Source organism: Pempheris klunzingeri, chromosome 9, assembly GCF_042242105.1.
Source record: "Pempheris klunzingeri isolate RE-2024b chromosome 9, fPemKlu1.hap1, whole genome shotgun sequence".
Lineage (NCBI taxonomy): Eukaryota > Metazoa > Chordata > Actinopteri > Acropomatiformes > Pempheridae > Pempheris > Pempheris klunzingeri.
In genome coordinates, this window is record NC_092020.1 from 21088296 (window position 1) to 21109763 (window position 21468).

Sequence of the window (21468 nt, forward strand, 5' to 3'; positions counted from 1 at the left end):
GAGGTGAATGAAATTTAAATTGGCTATGCTTGAAAAATTTAAAAATGACATCTGTAAAACTCATCAGCAACTGGTGTTTCCAGAAATATTTGACCTCGTGCAAGAGCCATGTAAGAGTCATTAAAGAGAACTTACTGCGTTTACAGAATACAGAATTTACATTCATTCAATTTTTCTAGTTATAGCACTAGTTAGAGCCAGATGTGTCCCACAGGAAGTGGTGGAGACCAAAACAGAGCTAAAAGGAGAATGAATATTAAAAATTCACACACAACTCCAAATGAATGCTAATGATGCTCTGTGTCTGTGGAACACATTCAGCTTGTCAACTTCTGTAAGTGATGATAAACAAGCTACTTCCAAGTGCTTCTATTCACGCAGTTAAACAGCAAATCTGCAACACATACACTGGAAAACTGCAATATTGGTCTTGTTGTTGTTGTAGTATTTGACAGTTAAGGTGGAAGCAGACAAGTGTCCCCCCCTGGCATTTCCAAGTGCTACTATTGCACTGCTGTCGCAAAGACAACCATAATTGGTATGTTCAAATATTCAACTATGTGTCCTTGATCACAACAGGGTATAGTAACTTTCATCCCTGCTTATTTCAGAAAGGCTGCCACAAGAAACGTATCAAACCCCAATCTCAGTACTATGATAAAGACAGAGTAAAACATATAGTTGTATTAATAAGTAGGCAGGTTGTGCTATTTACTGATCAACTAGAAAGGCAACTGTCCAAATCAAGAAACAACTGTGAGAATCCCAATTCAAATTTGAAAGCCCAATCTCAGTGCTACAATATGGAAGAGTAAAAAGCCTGGTAATATTGATAAGAAGGCAGCTTGTGTTCTTTATTGATCACGTACTTTTGAAAGGATAACATCAGCTAACGCAAGCATTAGCAAAATGGCTTACGCCAGCGCTAGCTGCGGCAATGGTCATGGCCATCAAATAGCACACGACCATGGTTTTTCTCTGCTTTTGACACTGACTCAAACTTTGGAAGGCAGGAACTGAGAACACACCTCAAGCCTGACCACTGAAATGACCCACAGCACCTTCTGCAAACACAGTGATCAGGTTCACTTTACACCGCCTGAGGGAGTTGGCACATGTGGTGTGACACACACACTTTTCTCTCTCATTTCTCAAGAACCCTTACATGGCCACCTCCGCATACTATTCACAGGGCACTATATGCAGACAGAATCACAGTCAATCTCAATGTGTGCTGTATTCCTTTCCATCCTTTCACTCTGCACCATCTCAAAACTGACAATTTAACGATTTTACCAGCTTCCTATGAAACTCTCAGTGCACGGTGGGAAATGACAGATTTGAGGTCCAGCAGGAGAACTACATTATAGAAGGTTTGACAGGGCCTGGTTGGATTTTTTCCCTCTTTCCTTGCCACTGCATTGCTGGCAGGGAGAAGCCTCTCATTCGGAGCACAGGAGACAGAATTTCAACCTTCAGGGTCATTTTGGATCCTTGTATTGTAAATCACAACGAGCAATAAAATATAATTACAAACCGTGAAAACCATAAGCTGAGCTACCCGTGGTTTGGGGGAGTTTAATTATCATCTGATGATGCAAAAAAGAATATAAGGCCAAATTTGAATGCAGGTTTCAGCTATAAAAGTCCAGGACATAAATGCTATTGATAGCGCAACCCACGTTTTAAGACCATACTATGTCACATTACTCAGATTTTCCGCAAAGTTTTTGTTACTGATAGATGTTACCCCATCTATTAAGCCGCTACATGTTTTTTCAAGAACAAATGATGAAAAACATTTAACAATGAGCTCATTTCTACCAGGAACATAGAAGTTCTTACCATCCCAGCTCTCCTGGCGATGACTGTGTGGAACTGCCCGTCTGAAACTTTTATCATGGTCATCAGTTTATAAGTTCCACTTCCCAAATTGAAGGAGAAGCGCATCCTTCCCTCGAAGATCTCCAGAGCCAGGAACTCCGCCTTGTCTCCAGTCTGGTTATCGTGGTTGTACATGAGCAGCGCATTGCTCTTCAGGGTAGCAAACTTGATATATATGTAGTTATTGTTGGGATCCAGAGACGGAAACTCCATGTAGGAGAGCTCCTCAAAGCCATAGCTGTTCAGTTCGCAGTGTTTGCCGAAAACCCCTGAGGACAAAAACAGACCAAAAAGAGGACTCAGAGAGGAAGCCAATGAATGATTCACGATGCTGCTGTGATAAAAATATCTACAGATAAAACAGAAACTTTATTCTGTTCAATATTATATGTTCTGCATTTAGTAGTACCAAAGCAGGTATCACTGCTGTCAGACCATACTCTTGCATCTTTGCCCAAATGGGAAGCTTATTGATGGCAGCAGTAGTACAAAGAATGAAAAATGGAGACACAAACTGAATTGACAGTGTCCACATTTGTTTAACAAATCATGGATTAAGAATAGCATGACTTTCTTTTCTTTAGGAGTATTGCATGAAATTGTACATCTTGCTTTTCAATTTACCAGGGCTTGTTAATACCCTAAAAAGTTTCCTACTATTACTTACCAAATGGACAATGACAGTAATATCCATCCACCCGATTCTGACAGGACCCGCCATTAAAACATGGGTTACACTCACAGTGATTGATGATGGAATCACACGTTTTGCCTGGGTTCACAGAACAACACAAATTAAAATGGATGGGGTGGCAGACAACACAGGAAAACCCTGAGGGGAACACAGTTCACTTTCCCCACAGGCCAAGTCATGCAGGCCTTTCATCACCTCACAGCTGAGAAATGCACTGCAAAAAAAATCTGTGCTCCAACAAATCTTTTAAAGTTGCAGTGAGCCCGAGAATCTTACTTTTGCTGAGACAACCATAAAATATATAATAGGAAGATGTAATTTCACCTGTCTTCATACATCTTAACTTATTTAATTTTTTTTCTTGAAACAAGTGATGCTATTTTGGAATAAAAAGCAGTTGTCCAAGATGACATCATTTGATCCAAAACAACATCTTGAAACTTTCATAGAAAAAAAGAGATGATCTCACTCAATTGGCAGATTCTTCTCACTAAGAATAATCAGATTTTCAAACTCACTGCAAGGTCAAATTACGTTGGATACGTTTTTTGCAGTGCAGAACGACAAACAGTTGCAATGTACATTAAATGCTGGCACATATGAATGTGAAAATCTAAATGAGTTACAAACTTTCACATCAACATAAGGAATGTGACACAAACAATAAAAATAATGGACTGGGGCAAGACATTAAATGATTCAGGCATGGTACAATACAAAAAGACTGACAATGAATGTCTGCAAATATATTTTGGGTTGTAAATCCTGCGACAGTTGCTTAATGGAGATAGATTCTGCTGCCAAAAACCAGGCACGGAAAACAGGAAGTTGAAAGTTCACTGTGAGGGCATGCAAACTACTGTAAGTCAATGGGTGCATTTCTTCAGGAAGGTCATTTATCTTGATGAAATCTAAAGATTTGTGGTTATTTTTTATCGTCATAATAAAAAGGGACAGTAATGACTTGACTTGAGGCAAATCGCCTGCTATGGTCCGCTTTGAAAATGTCTTTCAGATGCTGGAGTCAGTGGCTGGACAACATGCAGGATTCAAATGACTCCTCTAAGTAATTCCACTTAAAATCCACTCCCCTTTTATCAAGGGTAATAATGCCGTGTATTCATTAGATTTCCAAATGAAGGGCCTGATTGGATCTTTTATAAAGCTGCTCATTTGTCATACAAGTCAAAACAGAGCCAAATGCTTGATGCTTGATTAAGAAATCCTTCTGTATACAGTTGGATTAGAAATGTATCTGTGTGTGGTCATAGCTGCATGCACATGAAAGCACACAATGAAATGTGATACTGGTGAACTGTGTGTGGAGTCTACACTCAAATCCTGACTAGGGTCAGCTTCGCATCATCCTATTTATTAAAGCAAACATGGCAGGCTGATATGCAACACAGCTGATACCCCCCAACTGGTAATCTGAAAACCAAACTGTATTTGGCAGCCATGCTTGTATGCTATGGCTACAACACCTCTTGGAAACATTTAGAAGCAAATATTTGCCTTGGACCCAAAGCCATGTGTGTGAGTACATTATTGTGTAAGTGTCAGTGTGTGTATGTGTGTGTCCCAACATGGTTTTTTCCAAGCCTAAAATAAGTGACTCTGTGGTCGGATATAAAATGTGACTCCTGCGTGTGTAGTACCTGCAAAGCCAGATTTGCACAGGCAGTTGAAGCCACCGGGGAAGTTCTGGCACAGCGCCCCGTTCTTGCAGGGATTGGAAAGGCATTCATTGATATCCCTCTCACAGGCCATCCCGGTGAAACCTTCAGGACAGGTGCAGGAGAAACCCCCCACCAGATTGTGGCAGGTGCCGCCATTGTGGCAGGGAGATGGCTGGCACTCGTCGATGTCTGTCTCACACAGAGCTCCTGTGTATCCTGGCCTGCAGCTGCAGGCGTAGGGCTGCAGGGGGTGGTTAGAAACAAGGATCACTGGGACACTTTCTTCTGTCTTCATATCAGGCCCGACACTGAGACGCCTCTTGCAGCTGCCTCCATTCTGGCACGGGTTACGTGTGCAAGGATCATGGTCCACTGCATCTATTTGCACCCCGCTCTGTCTATATAAAATGTCTTTGATACTCTGGAAGAATGTTGCTACGCCGCTAGGGTTGACATATTGTCCGTGGCCGCGTTTCACAGCTGCCATTAGGAAAGTCTGATTGTTGAGTTCAAAGGCTCCATAAAGCAGCACCCCTGTGCCTAGTCCTGCTAGCTGAGAGTTGGCAATGCGTAGAAAGCTGAGGTAGTGGTTGGTAAGGAAGCTTTTGACTCCTTGAGAGTGGAGTCGGATGAGTATACTGTTGTCCACTGTGGCATTCGTGAAACCCATGAAGAGGACTCGGGCTGTATTACTGACTGAACCGTGGACCCCATCACTGCTATGAATGGTTAGTTCAAAAGTTCCATCTGTTGAGCGGGCTTTAGAATTGAGGTTGCATGTTCCAGTTGGGACGCTAAAGAGACCAGAAGATGGAGGAATCAGGGAGCAGTGGAACCTATCTTGAATGTCAGGGTCTTGAGGTTTGACATCTCCCAAAGAGCCGCCGGGAAACATGTTCCCAAAGTAGTGAACAAAGATTTCCATGGACCTTGGCTCTGATGGATTATCGTTCTGATCATTTATTTTGATGTGAATTGTTCCTGTGGAGGACATTTGAGGCATTCCAGAGTCCTTGATCACAACAGAGAGGTAGAAGTCACTAATCTGTTCTCTGTCGATTTCCCGACTGGTGGTTAACACTCCAGCTGGACTAAGGCTGAAGTAGCTGTTGGCAGATCCAGAACCGAGAAGGCTGAATAAGAAAGGGCCTTGGTTGGGTGGTAGATCTGGGTCAGACGCTGTTAGCGCTGTAACTGTAGTGCCAGCTCTCTGATTCTCCATTACCTCAGCATAGGCAGTTGTCAAAGTTGGACCGTTATCATTGATATCTTCCAGATTCACAATCACAGTGGTGCTTCCGGTTGCAGGAGGTGTGCCAGTATCCACAGCCAGAACAGTTAGATTATACACAGGAGTTGTTTCTCTGTCCAGCTCTGCAGCCACAGACACTTGTCCAGTTTTTGGGTTGATAGTAAAGACATTTTTATCAAACTCAGGAGCAATGGAGTATGAAAATCTGCTCCAGCTTGGGACAGAATCAGAGTCCTCAGCACTCACAAAGGTAACCAGACCACCTGGTGAGAGACCCTCACTAACCTGCACATCATAGAGTTCTTGGGTGAAAACAGGAGGATCGTTGGCATCAAGAATTGTGATGTTCACAAATACCTCATCAATATCTGCCCCACGGATGCTTCCTGCATTCTTTGCTAACACCTTCAGTGAAATCTTTTCCTCTTTCTCACGGTCTAGAGTACCTGTGACATAAATCTGGCCTGTTTTCTTGTTGATGCCGAAGCCCTTTTTTCTGCTCTTCCCAAAAATGAGGTAGTAAACGACTCCATCATCTCCTTGGTCTCGATCACTGGCGAACACTTCCCCGACCACTGTGCCTTTTGGAGCAGCTTCAGAGATTTCAAAGTAGTACTGTTTGGAGACAAAGCGGGGTACGTATTCATTGGCTCCCTTTAGCTGAATGTTGACATTGGCGAAACTGCAGCGTTCCTCGTCTGGGACATTGAAGGCCTTTAATGTTAAATGGTAGACCTGCTTAGCCTCGTAATCCAAGAAGCCCTGGGTGGTGATGGTGCCTGTGTTCGGGTCAATAACAAAGAGGTCACTGTCTGATGACTGTATCACGTAAGCCATGACTGCATTAGCTCCTGAATCGCGGTCTGTGGCATTCATTTTGACCACAGTGGTGCCACTGGGAACGTTTTCTTGTACAACAGGGAAGTACTCGTCAGGATCAAACACAGGAGGGTTGTCATTCACATCAGTCACATGTATTGTGACGGAGACGTAGCTTGTCTTTGAAATCCAACCACCATCAGTGGCTGAAACTCTAAGCTCATGTTGTTGCTGTTCTTCAAAGTCCAGAGCGTAAGCTAGGGATAACACTCCAGTTTTACCATTAAGTGAAAACAGACCCTTGTCGTTGCCTGAAGTAATATTGTATGTGATAAGGCCATTCATTTCTTTATCTTTGTCTCTTGCAGACAGGGTCCTTATTGCTGTTCCCACAGCAAGGCTTTCAGGTACAGTGGCTGAGATTTGGCTTTGTGAGAACTCAGGCGTGTGGTGGTTTTCCTCTGTGACTGCTATTCGCACTGATGCTCGCGCAGACAAAGGAGGATTTCCTCTGTCAGTTGCTGTGGTGTCAATGAGGAAAAATTTATTCATATCAGATGTAAGAGGAGAGGCAACAGTAATCCATCCACTTGTTTTATCGAGTTTGAATTTGCTAGAGCTGTTTCCACCTGTTATTAAGTACTCAATCTCAGAATTAAGGCCAAAGTCTTTTTTATCGTGAGCTATAACCCTAATCAGTCTGGTGCCAACCTTGACACTTTTAGTGACAGGAGTAAAGTAGCTAGGCGAATCAAACTCTGGGGGATTATCATTGCTATCTACAATGTTTACAATTACTGTCGTCTCACTCATCAAAGGCTTGACTGCCCGGTCTGAGGCTGTGACAATGAAGCTGTGACGATTTATATTTATACTGCTAGCACCTGTTGAGTTCTGATATTTTAACTGCTGCTTCACAAATATCTCTCCAGAGCTGGCATTAATTCTGAAGTACTCTGACTGGGAGCGAATGAAATAGAAAATTTTGCCATTAAATCCCTCATCAGGATCTGTGGCAGACACTTGTGTGACCAGGGAGCCTACCTCAGTGAGCTCAGGGTAATCCAGATAGTAAGAGGGACGACTAAATCTGGGGGCATTATCATTAATATCTGTTATAAATATGGTGACATCTGTGCTTACGGTCCAACCAGAGTCATGTGCAGACACTTTGACAATGTAATGGTCTGTGTCCTCTCTATTGAGTGGCCTACTTATTGTTATGTCTCCTGTGCTTGGATTAATACTGAATGGGAGGCTGGTATCTGTTATTGAATATCGGCTAATGGCATTTGAACCAGCATCCTCGTCTGTGGTGGTGACTCTGGTGACAGTGTAACCCACTGGGGCATTTTCAGCCACTGTAGCACTAAAGATCTTGGAAAATCTGGGAGCATTGTCATTCACATCCAGTACATTGATTACCACTTTGACTGCTGTGTTTTTGGGTGGCAATCCCCGGTCAGTGGCTTTGACTTTCAAGGTGTATTGCGCCACCTTCTCCCGGTCCAGTGGCCTGGTGGATCGTATTTCACCAGTTGCTCTATTAATGCTGAAGCTGTTCTCCCTATTGCCATCAATGATGGCGTATTCCAGCTGTCCATTGGGCCCACTGTCCAGATCAACAGCAGAAACTATCAGCACCCGCTGAGGTGAAAGGTTCTCCAGTATCTCAGCATGAAAGGGATCCTTATCAAACACTGGGTGATTGTCATTCACATCCAGCACGGTTATTTCCACTTTCTCATAAGAGGAATAAGGTGGGAAACCCTGATCTCTGGCTTCAATCCAAAGAACATATTTCTGAATGTGTTCATAATCAAGTGGATGTCTGATAGACAACTCGCCTGATAGCTGGTCTATATGAAAGGCATTATCCAGATTGCCGCTGGCAATGTAATATGACAACGGTCCACCCCTCATAGAAGAGCCAGTTACCGTTGTAACAACGTGGTTGGTTGCCTGGCTCTCAGGGAACGTGAATGCATGCTCCTTCAGTTTGATGACAGGGAAGTTTCCTCCAGTAACAAAACGGACAGTCACGGTGGTCGTATCCGTTTTGGGGTTACTTCCGCCGTCTTTTACTCGAACTGTGAGGGTAACTTCTGAGCTTCCAGTTAGCTTTTCGTTGGCAGTGATGGCACCTCTGACAGGGTCGATCTTGAACTTCTCAGAGTTGCGCCCTATCAGGGCGTAGTGCAGCTGGGCGTTGGAACCTGAGTCTTCGTCAGTGACAGTAACAGCAAAGACCAGGGACCCTAAAGACATAAATGAGTGTTCGATAATTTGTTAGGTCTTTAAAGATTCTCATTATGCATAAACCTGCATATAAACACATGCTTGTTAAATGTATTTAACTGTAAGGGAAAAACAGATACCGTGTTTGAACTTAAGCAAAGGTGTAATTTATTATGCAGTGCACTGACGAATTAAACCAAACCTGGTCTAAGAGCATGGTAACAGTGAGAACAGGTACTAACCTGCTGCAGTAGAGGCGGGAATGTGGGTGACGTAGGGGTGGTGGTGGAAGTGAGGAGGGTTATCATTGATGTCAGCAACAGTCACGGACACAGTGGCAGAGCTGGACAGGCCATGCGGCTGCCCTCCATCTGTTGCCACAACCAGCAGCTGGTAATTGGCTCTATCTTCTCGATCCAGCAGGGAGCTGGTGATAATCTGCCCAGTAGCTGGGTTGATGGAAAACTGGCCGCGTCCTCCAGTCAGGCTGTAGCTGTAGGAAATATAAAGAGAGACAAGTTTCAGTGAAAGCTTTGTGAAATTTGTGGTTAGATCACAGTCATCAATTATGTCTGGTAAAATGATTTCTAATGAATGTCCTGAACCTACAAAAATGTGGCATTTAGATGTTGTAATTTTTGTTTGTTTTTATTCCTAATTACCACAGTCCTTTCTGTAAAAATGCAAATAGCAAATAATCAGGTAAACTGTGAATCAATATTCTGTCTTTACAAATCCTAATGCTTCAATTTGTGTTAATGAAAATCTTCTGTAACTGAACTGCTTTCAGAAAAATAAACTAGAGAAGAGATGACTAATGAAGCCTCTAATGGAATTTTTCTGCACCTGCATATATTGAAATGTTTTTAATGCTTAGAAATTTAGAAATGGTTCTGACATTGTGAAAAGACAATAAAAAGTATGAAATTACACATAGTATCTCTTTTAGTCCATCAAATTTTTATAGTTAGAGCTACTTAAATTTCAGCATCACGGCCACATCTTATATTTCAGAGAGGTAACAGTGTTATTACATGCATGTGTAATGTAAATACTTAACATAAGGTGTCACATAAGTCATTCCCTTTAACCAGTTTCTACATATTGTGTGCTGCACTGCCAGTGACTGAAGGGTCACTACTGTCGCAATGTGGTCTATAGAGGGCACTGTTTCAAGCTCCACAAAAGCACATGCAATAAAAAAAACTATTTTCAACAATGGTCACCATGCTGTAACTGGCGTGACATCAAATCAGTTAGTTGACTGATTGAGGCACCCAGCTTCATATTCTATCAAATACAGTCATTGTTTTCTGCTTCACTGCTTACAGAAAGCCCATGTGGTTCAGACTGCTTCCTCTGCTGAAGTTAGAGAACTATAAAATCCTTTATTTGATTTTATTTGATTCAATTTATGTTAATGTGGAACATGATATTTATAAAAGAATAAAGATTTAAAATTCCATAGTAAATCAAAAATATATCACTTACAATATAAATAAACAAATCATAAAATGCATGCATCAGTAACATCACATATCATTCAACTCTTCAGCACTGAGGGGCCACAGTCGCTGGCTTTCAAACTAATATCATGTTTCACCCTGTATCTCACGAGTCTCCAGCAGGACCCAGACATAGATGTAAACTGACACATACATGTACACACCAGTGCATATTTTGAAAAGGCTTCAGAAAAAGCATCCCCCTCCAGGGATCAGCCGACAAATTACAGAACAACGTGTGAAAGCAGAGTGGATGCACAGCTTATTTGGACATCATCGACAACATAAACTGTCCACAGATGCTTGTGGTCAGAACACAGTCCAGAGACAAGTCCAGGTTTGGGACTTACATTTAATGGGCTGTGAGAATCAAAACTAATAACCCAAGGTAACCGGTTCTGGTCTCCATTAAGGGCCTCGAACCCCTGATGGGCACAACTCATACTGTCATAGACAATTAACATCCTCATTACGTTGTTTTGGGAAACTGGAGCGCGCTGCGGTACCCCCCAATGTACACCCAGTGGGGTTACTAAGGAGAGGGAGGGGTCAGACTTGAGTCAGTGTCCGGCTTGAGAGAGACTGGCCAGAAGCTCTTACAAGCTCCCCCACGGAGGGGGCTGTGAGTGTGAAAAAGCTGCCGTCCAGCTTGAGAATCGCAGCCCGAATAATGACTCCGGGTGTTGACTAAAACTCCACACTCCACTCCTAAACTCCTGTTAACAATTGCAACATCGGCCTGGAATTTCACAAAGCTGGTGATGAGGTAAAACGTTTCATTTAAGGCGTGAGGAAAGCCAAAACCCAGTCCTGTATGGCCCTGAAAGGGTATATTCACACCAGGGAATCAAAGGCAAACTAAGACTGACCTGATTATTCACAGTAGTTACGGGAACTGAACAAAGCGACATAGATCTCCTCTGGATTGTAAAAAATGGCTTCATTAGGCTTATGCACACAAAATATTTTATTCCTGCATTAATCTGCTTGTAACAGAGTAAAATTCGAAATAAACCTTCAGTGTTCCCTTAAAAGTCCATGGAAAAAAACACTTGTAACTGCATCTGCTGTGAAACTTCTAACCCAGTCCTTAAAAGTAGAGTGATGAAATCTTTAGAGGAGACAAAAATGCACTGTCAGTAAAAACTTTCAGTTTTGCTTTGTCTCAGGAAGTTATATAAAATCCTTAATTCAGACTTTTATTTTCTACGATGCATGGTCGGTGATTTCAGGGCAATGTTATTGGTGTAAATATTGTTGTTGCTAATTATTTCATTATGAGGCCCCCTCATAAAACTAGTCCTAGTTTAAAATCAAACCTAGTTTTACATATAAACTGGATTAAAGGTGCTTAACAGAGCAGCAACGACTGCAAACCTGAAATCAGGTTGGGTCGCCCTGGAGGCCTCGGGGGTCATGAACTTATTGTATGTTGTTTCACATTTCTCTCTCAAATGAAGACGGAGGAAAATCCTCCATAGTGAGGACATTTTGACTAACTGTTAGCTCTCAAAAGTCAAATACAAGCATGTATTCCTTAAAAAATAAGTCAAAAAGAATTAGAGAAGTGTAAAGGCCTATGGGTACCTTATAACACCATTGACGCCAACATCTGCATCGGAGCTGTTGACCAACAGCACGTCTGTCCCTGTCGGGGCGTCCTCCATGATGGTGGTGTGGAAGGTGGAGGATGTGAAAACAGGGACATTATCGTTCACGTCGTCCACCAGAACTGTTACTGTCCCTGTTCCGCTCAGAGATGGAGAACCTGGAGATAAAGGAAAATGAAAAAAAAATGAGTGACAACAGCAGTTTTCCTTTTCTTTTCTCAAGGAGAGCACCCTAAAACAATGTGAGGAAACTGCCTCAATGTCCAAGACAGAAGCAACTCAATACATTTTCCATTACACCACAGTTCTTTTTGTGCCACAGCAAGACGGTAAAGGGAACACAGTAACATGTGAACGACATTAAGGCTGACTTATTGTACATGACTTGTCATTTGCCGCAAGATCCAAACTGAACCAATTCATGATCCGGTGAGGGCTCAGCCACAATATTCCTGCTGCATTTAATTCAAGCAAATTTCTCTGGCCATCGTTTTGGGTTTCCATCGTCTGCCGCACTGCCACATCAACACACACCAGCACAGAACACATCAAAAGGGCTCAATGTCTCTGAAACCAAATCTTTCAGGCGTCCTTCCTGGGGTCTTGGACACTCATAGATTTAATTTCCACAGTGAGGTATCTATTTTAAGGTGCGCGACACTGAGTGAGTTAGTCTGTGGAATTTGAGCGAGGAGAAGTGCTATTTTCAGCAAAAATCTGACCGTTTTTCTCCCAGAGCGGGTGACGAAACGGGGCTTGCTGAGCCCTGGGGGATGGATTTAAATCAATAGCAGATGAAAACGAGCCGCAATGCAGAAAAACCTGAAGAGAAAAAAGATTCAGACATCTGCCTTGCTTGAGCTCGCCTTTATAATCCTTCCTTACATGGCATGCTGAACTCCCTGATCTATATTCCAAACATAAACGCAAGTTCAGCCTTGTTACTGAAAGTCACAATATGGGATTTGGGGACATCTTTAAAGGCTTGGAGGTATTTTGAGATCGTAATGATTTGCATATGTTTACATTGCCTATAAGGACAGAGAGCACCTGAGGATTGAGAAAAACTGAGATGTGCATGCTGCATGAGGGAATTTTCCCACCTCTTACATGTAGTTGTTCCCTCCTGCAGCTCTGTTCAGGAATCTATGTGAATGTGTTAACTATAATACACCCAAATAAAAACATACACAATCCTGAGCTTGTGTCTCCTGTGCCTGTGTACTCAGCTGTTGAAAACATCAGATGGTTGAACTTGCGTAGCGTGGGGGCCTGGATTAATAAGAGATAATAAAAAACATTTGGACGTTGGCCACCAAATTTCTCTCTTAATGTGGAGCCGTGCAAAACCAAAACATAAGGAATCAGAGAAAAAGAGGGTGTTGAGGGGTGGAGGGTCAGAAAAGAAAGCTTGAGGGACACTGTGGCTCTATTGCTCAGCCAGCGTGGATTATCTTGAAAGCAGGGAAATATGCTCATTATATTTTGTGCCAGCTCTTCTCATTTGAAAGTCAGATGATTTATTTTTCCCTTAGCAGCCTCCTGAGATGATACATGAGTGCGGCGGTTAAATGATTCTTTTCTCTCAAACTGTATGTCACCGAAAGATGGTGAGGGGGGAAAAGGAAGATGAGCACTGCTGAAAAATATTTTGCTTTCAGACCCAATGAGGCTTTTTGTCCAGGTACTAGTGTTAGGCTCTATGAATGGCAACGCTGGTTAGTCCATCACTTTGATCCATATTAAAATATATCAAAAACTATTGGATGGATTATCATGAACTTTAGTGCATATATCCATGGTCCCAAAAGGATGAATGACTGACTTTCCCTCTTTCGACCATTAAAGTTCACAGTTGTGCGATTGATGTGACTATTTGCTACAGTAATATGGTCTTTAGCCATTAGGCCAAACTTGCATTATTCCCAAAACCTAAAGTAACTACAATCACTACTTGAGCAGTAAAAATAAATCAATTGACAATGTGATAGCAATGTGATAGCAATGTGATAGCAATGTGATAGCATGAAAGGTGTTGTGGTGAACCTACAGAGAGATTTTTTTTTTTTTTGCCAACCTTCATAGCATGTTACTGTTCTGGTTCACACTCACTAATCCCATTTGTTACTTTTGGCCAAATCACACAACTATTTTCAGTGTATACAAATTTAGGTTGAAACATTATCCAACCAACTTAAGTGTCCTTGAGAAAGAAATTAAATTCCCTACAAGCTGCGTGGCTGCTCTTAAATTGCTGACACTGAACTGTGATCTCCCTGTGGACAGAGAGGAGAAATTTCCTCACGAAGATCAACAAATTTGAACATCATTGTGGGGTTTGGAGACCACCGCAGCTTCTTTCAGGAGGGCAGGGGATTCCTCACAAAATGAGATTTGAGATAGTTTACTGTTACATTGCTTCACTGCCTGGTTTTATGATAATAAACAGACATTCTACCTTAAGCTCGTCATGTATCCAGGTTTTCTGGTCAGAACAGAAGTGGCTAACAGGCACGTTCAGAATAAACAGAGCTGAATTCCAGAAGCAAAATAAATTATACAAACAGAGGTAACAGTAAACAATTTCTATCCCAAAAGAGGGCCAAAATCATACAACACTAATCTTTAGTTGACTCATTACCAAAATGAGTCATGTCCTCTGCAGTTCTAACTAAGGCTTTACTTGCTTTTTAAGAGTCTTGTGTTTATAACCAAATATAGGCAATGTTGAATTTTAAGGTGATTATGTATTTCCACCTTTACAAATATTTGCAATTAAGAGAATACAGCTTATAAACAACATACTCCAAAATCATTGGTGAGTTATACAGGAACAACCCACGATAAATTTGATGTCAAATGCAAAGAATCAACAGCTGCAGCAACACAATCCAAGCACAACATGTAAATTGTGGTATGTAATTTAGGTAGCATTCAGTCTAAACTGTATCATCACAGGGCTGTCGTGTAATCAAAGGACCACAATATGTGGCTAAGGGCCCAAACAAATGCAGTCAGCAGGATTACTTAATCAACATCATACTTGATTGCGGCTTTCTAACCCGCCTATGCTTGAGCCTATTGTGTCACACGTTCAAGTGGGCAACGTGATTAAAGTGACATGAGTCATTTTTCAGTAAGTTGCCATGGCAACAGATTAGAGCAGCCACTGCTCCTCCTTGGCTGACCTTCTTAATTGAGGAGCGACCCAAGTAAGTAAGGTGTCTGTATCACTTAAAGGTGACCTGCATGGAGCTGCTGCTGCCAGGCAAAGTGTGGCTGACAGTCAGCAACTCACTAAGACTGTTGTTGATCAAAGATGTTCTGTGCAGGCAGGACCTGCTGGCCTGATAAGTGGCTCTGGGAGCTAAGTGGCTTTGTCTACAAAAGCCATTAGCACCTACCAAGAGACTGACAGAATGAAGAAAACATTTGGTTTTGGCTGTCAAGCCAGCTGCTATATTCTTCTGAACTCAACCTGCCTTCTGGTGCACAGTGAGTGCGGTCACTGCATTTCAATAGCATTGTTTCCCCACTAAGAGCGGAAGCAGGCTAGCCGTGTGTGTGTGTGTGTGTCTGTGTGTGTCTGTGTGTTTGTGGAGAGCACTGCCCTCCTTGCAGGCGTTTCAGTTTTGAACAGGATGTGATGTCACAGCCTGTTTACTGCCTCGGGAGAACGAACAACCTCCTCCGCCACCACTTGTGTAACCTTTGACCTGCACTGCCTCTGTCACCAAGAACATCAGGGACTCTGCAGCACAGGACACTGTTACCCCAGCTAATCCGTAGTAAGCATAGAGCAAAGACACCCCCTCCCCCTTAGTGGAGACCTTAACAGTGCTCAAATACTCCCAAAGCCCCTAGACACTCCCCCGTGCGACCCTGAACCTGTGCTGACCCCGCCTTTCGTTGGCAGGCGTGGGTTCAAACAGAGCATTTTTCACGTTTTTCTTGGTGTATCACTTCTCACAGCATCATGCGCCTCTGTGCAGCTTCAGGACGTGCCTTTTTAGCCTCCTGGGGCTCACTGATATCACATAACCCCTGGCAGCTGTTTCCCCCAAACCTGCTGTCCAATGTGTTAATAGTTCAGATCTATCTTGTTACATCGCGTGGGCTGACAGATTTAGTCATCAGGAAATACTATATCTTGGCAGGTATGCAAATGTATGTAAATGACAGTTGTTTTAAATAGTTAAGTTTGGGGTGCGACATTCTTAAGATTCAGATGATCGTGGCTGCTAAATAACGGGGTCAGCGTCGCAGCTGAGTATGTCGTCTGTTTCCGATTCTTGAATTTCCTCCGCATACTGTACCTGTAATGGTAAAAAAAAGAAACCCAGAGCTTTTTATTATGTAAAAAATAACCTCCATCTCCTTCTTTTTTTGGAGGGAGTGACTCAACAACAGAGGAATGCTTCTCCAAGAGTGCTGAGAAATGCCAGCATCTCCTCCAAACAGTCTTTGCTGGAATCTGGCAAAACCCAGGGAAGAGTGTCAGGGTCAATGATTTAGACGACTGCAGCCAGGGCGGGTGTCAACTCGTGCATCGTGGCTCAAGCTGAGGAGAGGGGGGTTCGGTGGTGGGGATATGGCAAGGAAATATGCCTAAATCTGGCAGTGCACAATCTGGCCCACTGCTACAAGACAAATGACATCATTTTGCCATGGAAAGAGAGCTGGTGGAAATTTGCAGCAGGAAGTCAGCTGCCTACCGGTGGCTGCCATGCACTGTGGTTAGAAAAGTATTTTTTCCATTGGCAAATCCTGTTCCCAGACCCTTTATTCTTTTTATGTCTACAGCAGCTTTGTAAATTTTACACTTTTTATAAGGCTGCATACTACCAGAGCCTGTTTTATTTGCATGTTGTATCGGCTGACTTTTTACAGTACAGCACTAATATCATTAGACTCCGTGAAACAAAGCCATGCAGGTATAAGTTCTTCAAAAGATACACACTTAATTGAAGAGCTCACTGAACGAGACACAAAACCATGTCCAGGTCACTGCTTGTTCATGTTCGACAACTGAGAACTAGTGTGAGAAACTTCTTCTTATATTCAAAGGCCTCTAATTTGTAGATCACTTGTCGGCCAAAACAGATAAAGTAATCAAGGCACTACCTTACCTCTGTCTGAAGTTTGTGTTTGAGCATAATCTTATTTCAGGGGTTAATCTTAGGTCACTTAGGAAAGCAAACCGCCATCATCTGACACTGCTCTCTTGGTGATTATTGCCTCACATCATCTGTATTTACCTCACGCTGAGAAGTTATCAACATCATCGCTCAAAACTCTAGATAAACTGTGCGCTTTTACATGAGTGATTTAGCTGTGGTTAGAAAATTGTTTTGGAAGCAAATGCCACTCATCGCTTAGAGTCCAGGCGAGTGCGTGTGTGTATATTTGATCCAAATTCATCTTGGTTATATTATTGCACATGAGGAAATGGGGTTTGGATCCAGAGAAGCATGCTCCCTCAATCAGTAAAGAAAATAGTGGACCTTGTGGTACCATGTTTCCATGAGGTGATTTTGCCCTAGAGAGCTGTGCTGGAGTCACTGAGCTCTGTAGTGGTATGGATACCATAAAGGATAAGTCTGAGCTAAGTCCTGGTGATAACCCTGTCTCCAAGACTGAGGGTATTCTCCATGGGAACACATTAGACTGATGGTATTCAGATAACTGTTCCTATCCTATGAGTAACCATTACATTACGGGATAAAGTAGAAAGACGCTGGCGTCAGTACACCTCCTTTCGCACAAAGCAACTGAATCCGTCGGGAAGCTCAAAGCACTCGAATCACATGAGGATTCTTCTCTGCTTTAATTGAATCTTGAAACACTATTACCATTTCATTAAACACAGCACATTCGCTTCAGATCTGGGAATGACACAGTTGGGACAGTGACAACCAAAACGTAGCCCCCTGTTTGATATTTCACAATAATCCCGAAGAACTTAACGTGCTTGTTAAACTGGCAGTGGGAATGACATTCAATTCTGTCTGCTAATATTTCATTGCTGCATCTGAGCTCAGATCTAAGCGGTTTGTTTTCGGTGTGGATCACGTTTAGAGAAAATGGGAAAACCCAGAGTAACCCCAAGGAATCTACGTCCAAAATAACAAGCTTTTAGGACCCTGAAACTAAACTAGACCAGCTGACCATCTGTTACTTCTTCTTCCATCCTAAAGATCCACAGACAGTTTTCTCTGTAAGCCTCTCAACCCAGAAAGTATTGTCTAGCATAAACATATGGCAGGGTCTAAGCACCTTATTAGTGTACATTACCAACAGACAAATCACATTAACCTCCAAGAAGGTGCCGTGACCATGCTTTCTGAACCGGAGGGGGTCCAAATACATGTGTTAATGATGATTAAGCTATCTGTTTTTTGATCGCTGCAGCTGCCATGAGGGCGCGCACTGCTGTGAGAACTTTGCAGGGGGTTGATTTGAAGGAAACAGCAGCACCCACCTCCTGGGAAAGGCTGCAAGTTGTCCTGAGTTGCTCACTTTAAGCCGCGCTAAGAAGCATGTTTGAGTGTCTCTGCTGGCACAAGAGATAATCTCTTCCTTCAATATACAATGACTGATGTTTTATCGCTAAACAGACAAACAAGGATAATTCTGGGATGTCCAAACAACCAGGTTCATTAAACCAGGAAGTCCAGGACAGGTTGACTTAAGGAAGACGGATGAATGTGTAAATTTATGAGACAGCCCATCTGTAGCCTGAAGCTTAAGGCTAAACGGTTAATTACGGTTTATGGACTGCGGCTAGATTGTGCTCTTAAGGGACAGCGCAAATAAAACACATCATTACTCAGGGGGGAAAGAATTGGCTGCCATCACGGCAAAATTGACATTTTTCTGCCTCTGAGAACCTGTTGCTTTGCGACAAAGCTTCTTTTAATGCGACCCCGTCCAGCACCCATGAAAGGCCTCAGAGGAGCTGAGTGCAGGGTGCGAGCTGTCCCACTGCACAGTTTGCCAAACATAACAGAGTAAACAGAGGTTTTCTCACAGTTAACAAGCAAGAGAGTGAAAGGGATATCTCAGCCGTACACTCAAAGCTGCTACCCAGAATAAGGGGGGGGGGGCGAGGAATATTTCTAATAATAAAGCGATCTCAGAGGCATTCGTCAAATTAAACCTAAAATGTTATACAACTTGCCAGTTATTTATGGAGTGCTGTGTCTGAACGCTTTTGCATAATTTCTTCCACATATGTTACGGATAGGGTTTGGCGGTTTGCAGGCAGGCAAGAAAAGCGTATCAACAGACAAGAAGTGCTGCTTTTTCTCTTTTTCTTTTTCACGGCCTGTCGTGAAATTTAATAAAGTGAAATGCCTTTTGTATTTTTATTACAATGGCACTGTTATTTGCTGTCTTGTTGAGTATTTGGAAATCCCTATTTAGCAGTGCATATGTGGACCATTTAGTGACTGTTTTCCATTTCATGGTGACACAGCAATACCAACAGATCATAACCAGTGTGAGAGGTGGAAAACATAGACTGGCAGCGTAACTTGCTCATAACACCACTCTATAATGTTCATACAAGGACCATATAAATCTAAAATATGCCTTTGGAAAAGTGTTTAAGAAAGCATGAAAGCATGCATACTTACTCACACACACTATATACTGCAAGTTACTTAAATCGAAAACATGAACAGCTATAACCAGTTGTGATATAAAATACGTAATTAGCTTTGTGAGAATGTGATGTGCTAACCAGGGTCCTCAGAGGAGCGGAGCAAATAAACATCATTAAAAAGTGGATCTTGCCAGGCTGAAGCACTAATCATCCAACCCACACCACCTTTTTAAAGCCCCCTTTTACTTAACAATCCTATTTTCACAAACATTCAGATCCAGCAATTGTTAAAGTGCAACAGGGAGTGGAAAAGAGAAAACAGGCGATAGGAAAAAACTCTGCAAGACCACATTGTTACTGCAAAGTTTTTTAAGAGCTGATCCAGAATGTTACTGCTCAGTTAAAGTTCATTTGAGGAACCTGATATTTTATTTGGCTAAGTCTTGTGTTGCCACTAGACTGCAGACTGGGTGAAACCTTCAGAAACGGACCCCATTAAAGATTTATTGTGGCAAGTGTTGGACAGTGATCTAGCAATGCCCCTGCCATGTTTTAACACCACGTTATCAGTTTTGCTCATTTACTCTACAGCATATCTCTATTTTCCCAATATGTCAGAGATGGATAGATGTGTGCTAAGATTGAATTTTCTTTGTTGTTAATGTTCAAAACCAGATGAATGAGATTGACAGATCATTATGCAACTAATCAAGTCAGGGGAAAAAAAAAAAAAACTCAGGAAGACGGGAGGGTTTATGGGAGCCATTTAAGGGAATAAAAGATGCTGCTTTTAAATAGGGATGGTAATTAAAATTCTTTATCTGTTAAGCGGTCGTTTAGCCCCCCAAAACTTCCCGTCGCCCACCAGCCAAAGGGCCATATACAAACAGTGCGGCACTATGGAGTGATGTGCTGGAGGCATGTGAAAGACATGGGATTTCTATGCGACCGTATCCACCATAATAGGCATAGGCCAAAGGATTTACTGTGCCTTCTCTTTAATAAATGTGACCAAACACTGTGCATGTCAATGCACCCCAAGGGCGCTCTCACCACCACATGCAGACTCGCACAAACTAGGAGGCAACCAACGTAATCCGCAAACACAAATGTGGAAATATATAAGCACATGCATAAACAAAGAATATGTACAAGGACTGCCACATGAACTAGTCCATCTCCGCAATTGAATCTTATCTGAATTTTAGTCATCTTTTCAAACTTAGCTTGAATACTTTCATTCTGATTTGATTTATTTAAAACACAACACAAGGGAACGTTGTGGTGAGAGCATTCCAACATGAAATTTGATATTAACAACCAAGAGAAACACAGGACGTGAGGTGTGAAATTGAAGAAATACTTCAGTATCATCTGTAAGTGAACTAACCCATAAACAGAAAAGATCATTATCCATATCAGAATATATAAACACAACAATAACAAATATCTAAATGGTGACTCAAGAAACTGATCTTGCTGATGACTAATGGGAATTTTCTTTGATGCCTTTGCACCCTAGATAACCCCTGACCCGACCCCTATAAGTTCCTCTTGTTTGACAACCACAGAAGCTATTCCACAGAAACTCAGTATTTACAATATTTTACTGTGTGGCTTTGTAGGCAATCTTGTTGTTTCACATTCTCCATAGAGGCATAACGTGTATCTTGCTAAGCAGTGGTTTACTAATCTGATTTGCCTGCAGCTGATCCCAGATGTTAACTAAGCATTAAGATCAGCCTCAGACCCTGCAGCCCTCAATGTCTCCCTCTATCTGCACAACTAGTTAACTCAGAAATGTTACAACTTTCCATAAACAAGGAAGAGAGAGAAACAAAACTGATATATTCCAAGCCTGATCGTCAAGTTTCCTCTCAACAAGACGCCTTGTAAAACACCTTTAAGCAGCTTGCATGAATACCACATTTTGGGGGCTGTGCTCGGATTTTCAAATAATGGCAGACATTTGCCAAATTCTGCTGTTCTCCTGAGCCAGAACCCATTATGGGAACCAGCACCCAGTGAGCTCTTTTATTTCCAACCATTTCATGACAGATTTCAGTCAGCACAGCAGCAAAGAGGGTCCTAAAGCTGTGCTCAGGCTGTGATTAATGAGTTTACCCTCGCTGAAATGACTCAAAATGTCTCAGGAGGATCAACCACTATAGCAGAATGAAA

General features: G+C 42.3%; 1 protein-coding gene across 1 annotated transcript in view; it reads right to left on the reverse strand.

Annotated features, from left to right (window-relative positions):
* The window catches only part of fat4 (FAT atypical cadherin 4), a 102543-nt gene that overhangs the window by 12796 nt on the left and 68279 nt on the right, over positions 1–21468 (reverse strand). The window contains exons 7-11 of the mRNA XM_070836424.1: positions 11659–11839; positions 8809–9059; positions 4237–8586; positions 2552–2656; positions 1846–2153 (exon numbers count right to left, since the gene is read on the reverse strand). Of these exons, the coding sequence (XP_070692525.1) occupies positions 1846–2153; positions 2552–2656; positions 4237–8586; positions 8809–9059; positions 11659–11839 (5195 nt within the window). The remainder of the gene's footprint in view (positions 1–1845; positions 2154–2551; positions 2657–4236; positions 8587–8808; positions 9060–11658; positions 11840–21468) is intronic.